General features: G+C 42.3%; 1 protein-coding gene across 1 annotated transcript; it reads left to right on the plus strand.

Annotated features, from left to right (window-relative positions):
• Nucleotides 1-183: 183 nt before the first annotated feature.
• On the plus strand, nt 184-8,235 carry LOC135500671 (putative sodium-coupled neutral amino acid transporter 11). Its single transcript, XM_064792274.1, has 12 exons — nt 184-451; nt 3,055-3,217; nt 3,490-3,564; nt 3,828-3,962; nt 4,210-4,275; nt 4,959-5,068; nt 5,344-5,429; nt 5,801-5,871; nt 6,195-6,356; nt 6,611-6,723; nt 7,005-7,142; nt 7,574-8,235. Exons 1-12 carry the CDS (start codon nt 353-355, stop codon nt 7,874-7,876), a joined length of 1,521 nt encoding a protein of 506 aa, XP_064648344.1. The 5' UTR covers nt 184-352; the 3' UTR covers nt 7,877-8,235.
• Nucleotides 8,236-8,841: the final 606 nt, after the last annotated feature.

The following is an 8,841-nucleotide window of genomic DNA, read 5'->3' on the forward strand; positions in this document are numbered from 1 at the left end:
GCAGTCGTTCTCTACCCGCTGTGCAATATTCCTAGGAAGTATCTTTTAGTTGTGAATGAGAGCAAGACGCGACTGACCCATCGTTAACTCCTGTTTCCTGTTCATGACTTTCCCGCTCAATGTCGCACCTGTTCGTACAAGTTGTACGGCCAATTTTATGTGTGTTGTGACGTCCCACATGATATTCTAATCGGCCTACTTGGCGTTGCGCCTATGTATGTGCAATTGTCTCGAGTTTGAAATGGCATTCTAGTGCGAAACAAGTCTTCAATCATGTACTAAATCAGTATAGGCCTATATGAGACTTTGACAAATTGGTCACAAGATTAACAAGGACTTTCGGAAACGGAATATGTTTGGAAGGAAGAAGGAGACGGACTTGGCTCTGTCTGAGGACAAATCGTTGATAGCAGATACACCCGGGAAATATTACTCTAAGGAAAATGAAACGGTAGGTTATGCATCATCTTGATCCTCAATGTACTGACATTGCTCAGCTTCCGGACAACGCGGCGCAGGCTACGGAGGCAATACCGCTGGCAGTTCAGTATGGTCGTCGTCCAGATAGTCGCCAGTCTTGAACGTCTTCGAAGGATGTGCTTCGCAGTCATGAGCTGGTCACGGGGCCAGTGCAGAAGTAGAAAATGTCCCTCTGGAGAAAGTGCCAGGCCCTCACATGTATTCTGACAGATTATTATAATCATACATTGCTCTATAGAGGCCATGTCCCTCATAAGCGAGAGGTGAATCCTTTGTTCCCCGGACATGTTATCCCAAAATCCAAGCATTCAGGCGAAAATTCTTCGAATATTTTCGTTTCGGAGTGTTTCCCTCGACCTCGGTGTTTGGAAAGGTTCAAATACAGATCGACATATAGTTCTCTGTTTCTCCCAATTAAAAAGTCGTGGTCTCTCTTGCCGTCTATTGCATGGAGAAACTGAAACGTGGGGAACAACCAATATAAGACTGGCTAGGTTGGTGTTTCGGGCTTTCTGAGTAGACGAACAGTAAAGTTACTGAATGCGATGCAAAAATTATAGTCCTCAAAAGTAAAGGTCAGCGGTTCCTCTTCAGAAGGACAGATTCTTGTTGAAATCATTCGACAATGGACTTTGATTACACTCCGGACGAAGTGCATTTGTCTTGTCCCTCTCCTTCCATGTGAAGACCATATATCTAGGATGACGCCTGGACTACACTGGGCTTCTTATCTATTTGAAACGTTAGCAAATATTTAAACAAACGATTCGGATATGTTTTATATGTCAGGAGTTCGAAATGACATCCGACAGATTTCATTATTCCGTACAATTGACAACTAGAAAGACCATTTCACAGACAAAAACGCGTCTATCTGTCTTTCAACGTTCTCAGTGAGGGAAAACACAGAGAGAGAGAAACGCTTAAAGAGTTACGTCGGCGTTATCTCGAGATACTTCGAACTCTTCGTTATCTCGAGATACTTCGAACTCTTCGTTTATATTCGTTACTGTATGGACATCTGATAGCATGTATCTTCGTCTTCACAACGGCAGTCATGTTGAAATTTACACTGCAATGTGAAATTTTTCAAATTCAAAGTCAGATTTTTAATTTTGAGAACACACGTGCTCGTTTAAGGCACAGGTGTCTTTTTGTCCTGATATGAATATGATATTGATAATTGAATATTGTCTCTCCTAAACAAGTATATAAATTATATACATGTACACCCCCGTGGCTGTTACAGGCATGGTTAAATTCCTTGCAACAGCCGTTTGTTGGCCTACATAATATTGCAATAAACTCATGAGGCAGTCCATTCGTCATTCTATCCATATCCACTGTGGCCGGAGTGTAATAATGCAATAACACCTCCAGACAGATAACAGAAAAAATGTCATGAAAATTCATTTGCATAATATTTTGAATATTTCCTCGGGTGATTTGCATTTTTATAGTACATTTCCATGCAACTAAATGTGGAACCTCCCTTAACGGACACCTCTCTGTTAAGGACACCCTCTGTATTAAGGACACTCTTTAGTTTTGGTCCTATTGGTTGTTCCATTCAATTTGACCTCTCTAAACAGGACACCTCTCTATTAAAGACAGCACTTGTCAGTCCCGAGGGTGCATGACTGTATCCAATAATATGTGCATGAGGAAATTCCCGTGAGCTATCGTTAACAATCGTGTCCACGTTGCACATTACAGGGTGTTTCTAAAAACCTTATTAGTTAAAATTCTAACGTCTAGCTCATCTTATCTGCTGATACATGTGAAAGTACGAAACTAATACATTGAAGCAAAGGTACACTGTGTCATAGAGAAACAGATGGATGTGTGAATCATATAGAAATTGGAATATTTTCAAATGCATGGAATAAATTGATGCACTAATTACACACATTATCATGTATAACATATCTGTAGATCGGGATATGCATGACATGACGCAAACTATGTTGTTTTCTCATATTATGAGCTGGCAGTTGAAAGAGATAATAGATACATAAGTAGACATTATCTTCCTGATTGCAAAATTACGGTTAACCGTATGATGATAACTTAGTTATACGGGCATGGCAGAGGTGTTTTCAAAAATAATTTGTCCTTAAGGACATTTTGATAGATGTATATGAATAGAACCTGGCCGAGCGAAACAGTTTTATAGAATTTTCGCAAATCCCCCGAAACATCCACGTGAGCGCCTGTCCCATTATTCGACGTCGTGATCAGGAGCTTGATCAATGGGATAGGCGTTCACGTTGGCGTCTCGGGATTTGCGGAAAAAATCACCCGGATTTTTTGCCGGATTCCCTGCGCTCGGATCCCCGCGTACAATCCCTCCTCCTCGAGTTACTTTCTAACCAGTGCACCGTCACCCAATGTCTCAGGAACAGAGGATTCAAAATGCGCCAATCCATCAGAATAAAATATGACAAGACACGTTTTCCAGGAGGGACATTATTGACCGTTACACCTGATTCAAACCCTGGCCAGATGATATTTCGATGACATAAGTAAACCAGCATCGGGAGCATAGCTTCAGACTTTACAATTCCCTTTTAGACAGTTGATGGCAGCGACTCGGGAAATTATCAGACCAAACTGGTTGATGAAAAAGATGAGACGGTTTTGTATGATTCGACACAAAACGAAAACAAGGCGAAAAGTGGCACATTCGCCGCCTGTTTCAACACAGCTAACTCCATCATTGGGTCGGGAATGATAGGTAGGAAAACACTGACCATTTTCTATTTTCCGTGCTGTCGGAGTGCATGGTGCAGTGGAAACATCAGCGTCTGTCCTCTCTGAGGTCACGCGTTCGATTCCCGTTACAGATATCTGACAGAGAGAGAGCGACTCTCTTCGACAGATTTTTGTCGCCGATGAAAACAATGGAGCACTATTCTGAAGGGTTAAAGGGGGAACATTGTCAGGGGTAGGAATCTAGGAGTTAGAGTCGCCTCGCCTGCAACCTATAACCGGTCATTTATATTTCAGGGACACCTTATGCGATCCTAAAATGTGGTGTAGGATTAGGTGCAATATTACTGTTCGGAGTCGGAATATTAACAGGTTAGTTCTAATTTTGGCAGTGACTATTTGGCAAGCCCGGCTTCCCAAACAGTGACTTTTTTGGCCAAAGATGGAGAGCCGAACTCATTCGTACTTAGCCTTTCAGGAGAACAGTATCATTCATGGCAATGCGGTCAACAACACTACTGGAGTTACAACAAAGGACCTAGCAATGTACCTAATGAATTTATCACGACTATCTCTAACCCTCTCTTTACAGGCTGTCCCTCACCGACTCTTAACCTCCCTAATGGCTTTTTCAGATTATTCTTTAAAGATCCTAATCCGGTCAGGCATTTACAGCGATGAAGTGACATACCAGGGTGTCATGAGAAAAGCCTTTGGTCTCGTGGGTTACATCGTCATAACATTTATGCAGTTTATGTACCCTTTTTTAGGTAGGTAGCAAAGAAAAAACAACAATAACAGGCCAGAGTAATTTTTGGATGATAATCTTTTTTGGGGGCCCCGTAACCGAAATGAGCTTGTTGCCATTAACTGGGGATCTTTTTTGCGAAATGAGTAAATGGAAGGGAACGTGTATGGAAGAGAAATGAATGGTATTTTCCGATCAACGGCGCCAAAAAATACAGGTCCCACAATCTTTGCCTTTTTCTCACTTTTTGTTTTCTTTTATCTTCTCAGCGATGGTAAGCTACAACATCATCATTGGTGACAACATCACTAAAGTCATAAGTCGATTCGGAGGAGGTATGTACGATTATTTCTAATCAGCCTTTTCAACCCAAAACGATTTGGAAACATATTGTTAGACTCCGTGCGATCTTAAACTGTTTGGTCAGTTAAATCAATACGTGTATATTATCTGCCCTGGCTGCATGGGTTAAGCCCGCAGCACACTAGCCGCCAACTTCGGCGTTCATTGGCGTTTTTTGCCGCAAGAGTCCTGAACGCCTGAAAAATCCCTAGTCTGCTACGAACGGCGTCGGCGAACGCGACTTGCCGCCACATGCCGCAACTAAACGCCAAATATCTAACATGCCTGATTTTTGACGCGTGCCGCTGCGTTTGAACGCAAGAAGAAGCCAGGTGTGCTACGGATGGCCGCCTGACTTGGCGTCGGCGGCGAGGCTATGGCCAACCAGCTTGCGTCTTGATGTGACATGATTTCAAAATGGCAGCCTAAAGCGGCGGAAAAGACGCTACTGGACGCCGATTCTGGGCAGGTGTGCTCTGACCGAGATCCACTGGCCGCCAACTTTGGCGTCGAGAGGCGTCAGCTGAACGCTTCTTGTCGTCAAAGTTGGCGGCTAGTGTGCTGCGGGCTTTAGGACTATCGACGCCCATGAAATCTGCTTCAAGGGGTCGATGTTATAAAGACATACGGAGGTGATGTGCCTTAAAGCTCACTTTCTTCTTTTTCCTTCCTCTAGAAGCAGTAATTGGTTCTGTGATCGCAGACCGGCGGTTCGTGATATTCCTTGCCAACGTCGTTATCACCGTCCCATTGTCAATGTATAAAAATGTGGCCAAGTTTGCAAAGGTAAGTGCCTGTTATTGGGCATCTCGACCAGCAAGGTTTTTGCATCTTATCGCGTCAGTATGAGCGGAGGTTTCGGAGGCAATACAGCTGGAAGTTCAGTACGGCGTATCGGGGCCTTTGCGAAAACTGTCGTGAGACGACGAGTTTTGTGAACGGCACTTACCCGGGATTGCACTTTGTGATATCTTTATACTGCCGCACGATGTTTGTGGTGTTGTCAGTCTTGGTTTATGTCTCATCTTATTGCGTATTTCTTACCCAAAGTTTTCATCCAGTTTGCAGGGTTGTCTATCGTTATGATCATGTTTGTAGTCTTCGTCGTCATCTTCCGCATGGTTGACTTCACTTTGGAAAATAAAATGTAAGTGATCGTGATTCACTTCCTCAAACCAAAGGACGTATCTTTTTGCCTTACTGTTGCAGTCTCCTAAGATTGGTCTCGCCACTTACCAAAATGAGACATATCTTTTGTCCGCCGAGGTGTAAAAAATATGAGCTCAGCGCGTGATGGGGTCGAAAAAGGCTGGAAAAAACTCCTTTCATTCTCGTTCCCATTAGCTAAACAACGCAAAGATGATAAACGATCATAATGCATTGAGATTTTTGAATTAGAGCCAGAGCACGCAATTTAAAGGTATCAGTGTAAAGCAGACAGTTCAGCTTTAATGATTCATTTAAAGGGACCGTATGACCTAACATTCTTTTAAAGGGGATATATCATTCTTGTTCCAGTCCATCAACCCCAAATGATTGGATGTTTGCAAACAAAGACTTTGTAAGAGGAGTAAGCATTATGGCTTTTGGTAGGTTAATTAGGAAAAGATTTTGCCCAGTAGTTTTTGCACAGCGGCCTAAAATGACGTGGACATTTTACTTTTGAAAAAGTCTATAGAATAGGTTTGGTTTGATACAGTGATTCCTCTATTTTCCCGATGTACATTTACATGTATGACCAAATAATAAACTTCCTAATAGAAATAAACATTGCCACTGTAAAGTACCCAGACGTGTTGAAATTCATAATTATATATGTGTGTTTACATGACTGAAAAATCTCAAATTCAATTCAGATTTTGAAAGGACCCCTCTGAAATAAATTTCTCTATAAGTCCTTTTCTCTTTCCAGCATACTTGTGTCATCACAATTCCTTCCTTATCTACGATTCCCTGAAGGACAAATCGGAAAGAGGTTGGGGGAAGGTGGTCCACACCAGCGTCTCGTTTGTCGTCGTGGTGATGATGGTATTTTCTCTTTGCGGTTACGCAGCATTTAAGAGTTTTACACAGGGTAAGGGCTCGTTTGTCGTCGTGGTGATGGTAGTATTCGCTCTCTCTCTGCGGTTACGCAGCATTTAAGAGTTTTACACAGGGTAAGGGCTCATTTGTCGTCATGGTGATGATGGTATTCGCTCTCTGCGGTTACGCAGCATTTAAGGGCTTTACACAGGGTAAGGACTGTCACTTACTCATAAAGGTTAATCACTGTGTACTACTATACCGGCCCGAAATTTTGTTCTTACCTTCTACCATTTGCGTCTTCAGGTGACATCCTAGAGAATTTCTGCAGCAAAGACGACTTGGCAAATGCAGCAAGGATTATATATTCCATTAACATAATGCTGACATATCCAATAGAGTGCTTTGTGGTTAGAGACGTAAGATATATTTATCAGTTCCTCAGCTTACCTCACCATTTTCTTTTAAATGAGCAGTAGGCCGAGCCTTATTGGCTTGATTGCAGAATCCCCGACAAATGTCATGCTTCTTTGTTCTACTACTAGGTGTTAAAAAAATCCCTTTCAATTGAATAAAACCAGAAGAAATGAAATAAATCTTGTATTTCAAGGTCCTTTTTATTACGTGTAAGCTATACCCGTGGCATTCGAAAAGCTCTAATCCATCAAAAAAAGTACAACTGTACATTTTTTTATTGTAGGTGATTGAAAACTCTGTTTTTATCAACAGACAGCCGCAACCGCTTTGGCGGCATATCATTGTAACACTAGTCATATGTGTTACCACCCTGGCTATATCACTTATCACTGACTGTGTTAGCATTGTATTGGAAATTACGGTAAGTGGTAAAAAAACGGGGGGGAATGGCCGTCAGTATAATTCAGCTTCTGCATTAATAATGGCAACAGCCAACAGGTTTCCAAAGTTTTTGACCCCCCTCAGTGCGTATTAGGGGAATACAAAATTCAATACGGATGCTAAACGAACAGTCAACGAGACCTGACCTTCAGGGTCTTCATCGTTATAGAAAAGTCACATCGTCGTCCAAATGTATTGAATTTGAAACCCGTTCCATTTATAGGCCACTGAATCAAGTGTCAGTAAGGGGTCAAAACATTGTAAAAGGGTTCAGAGAGAAGAGGGAGCAAGAAATCCAAAGCAGTCTCTGTTGATTCCTTCTCCTTCTTCTACATTAACCCTTCATGGACATTTTTCATCTTTGACCTCTTACAGATTCTTGATTCAATGGTCTGTGTTCGATTTTTTTAGGGTGCGACGATGGCGTCTCCCATGATCTTCATCTTTCCCGCGCTGTGTCTGATGAAACTCCGCCCAGCATCCGAAAAAACGTGGCAGTCGATGATTATCCCCATCTTCATGGTCGTACTTGGGATTTGCTTCGTGTTCATCGGTCTCGCCCAGGTCATTATGCAAATTATTGAAGGAATCAAATGTAGCCACGGGAAGGACTTGGCATATTGTTTCGAACCTATCGCAAATAAGACGAATATAACTTGGTATTTTTACCCTAATCAAACAAACTATATGTATAATAAAACAGCTGCATCATAGCGGAACAATTGTTTCAGGAAAAATAATAAATATCATAGGCGCTTGCTAGAGGTACGACGGGACCCGTATCCCTAGGTCAGAATGCGGGATACGGGAGTTCTTTTGCGCATAGGCCCGACATAAAGGGATCCTTCCGGCTCAGTTACATCATGTTCTATAAAACTATGCTACACTTATTTTTAAATGCACAATATAAATTTGCAGACAAGTCCTGTCCCCGGGGTTCTGTCAATGTGGTGGTCATTTTCCTTCAGTTTGCAAATTGTTCAGGTATACACAGTATATACAATGTTCAGTGCAAGTTTATTTATTTTCGTCTATTATATAGTCAAGAAAGAATAAATCTGATTCATTAAAACGTTTCAAGAATTTTTTTAATTCCCAGTAATTTCGCCTACTTCACGGATATGAGTTAGTCTGCTGGGGTATTTTTTGAGCCAGAACTTATTAGACTATCTTGGCACCCCATCCTAATTTGGTCTCCTAGGGTGAGGAACGAAGCCGGTCCACTGCGTCCGGAGTGTAGAGCTGAGATTAGATCATGGCACGCGGCCATAGCATTCAAGATGGCCGCGGCCATAGCATTCAAGATGGCCGCGGCCGCGGCGAACCTATGCATTTTAATGGGCTGAAGGTCCTTGTCACCCTGTGAACCAGCCAACCTTACGTTTTTCAATTGGTCAGCTGGACAAGAACCATCCTAATCACCATGCCTAGCCCATTAGGATTTATCCTGAACCTTTCGGGCGGTACAGTGTACATTTGTACACAGGTTCTCAGCCAATCAGAATCCGATAAATCTAAAGGAAGACCATACTGGAGGAAGACCATTCACATGAGACAAGTCTCATTGTATATTCTACTCAATATGATATCTGAAGGACTAGCCCTTGGATCTTGGAGATGGGCTATTGTTATTGTCCTTTCTGTAGGTAGGCCTATGTTGCAGGCAGCATAACTCAAAT

This window comes from Lineus longissimus, chromosome 16 (assembly GCF_910592395.1).
Source record: "Lineus longissimus chromosome 16, tnLinLong1.2, whole genome shotgun sequence".
NCBI lineage: Eukaryota > Metazoa > Nemertea > Pilidiophora > Heteronemertea > Lineidae > Lineus > Lineus longissimus.

Bases quoted from the DNA above. Each gene is read 5' to 3' on its own strand.
- LOC135500671 (XM_064792274.1), top strand. From the start codon at position 353: ATGTTTGGAAGGAAGAAGGAGACGGACTTGGCTCTGTCTGAGGACAAA. The intron at 3,218-3,489 runs GTAGGAAAACAC...TTTATATTTCAG, and splicing joins CATTGGGTCGGGAATGATAG to GGACACCTTATGCGATCCTA. The intron at 3,963-4,209 runs GTAGGTAGCAAA...TTATCTTCTCAG, and splicing joins GTTTATGTACCCTTTTTTAG to CGATGGTAAGCTACAACATC.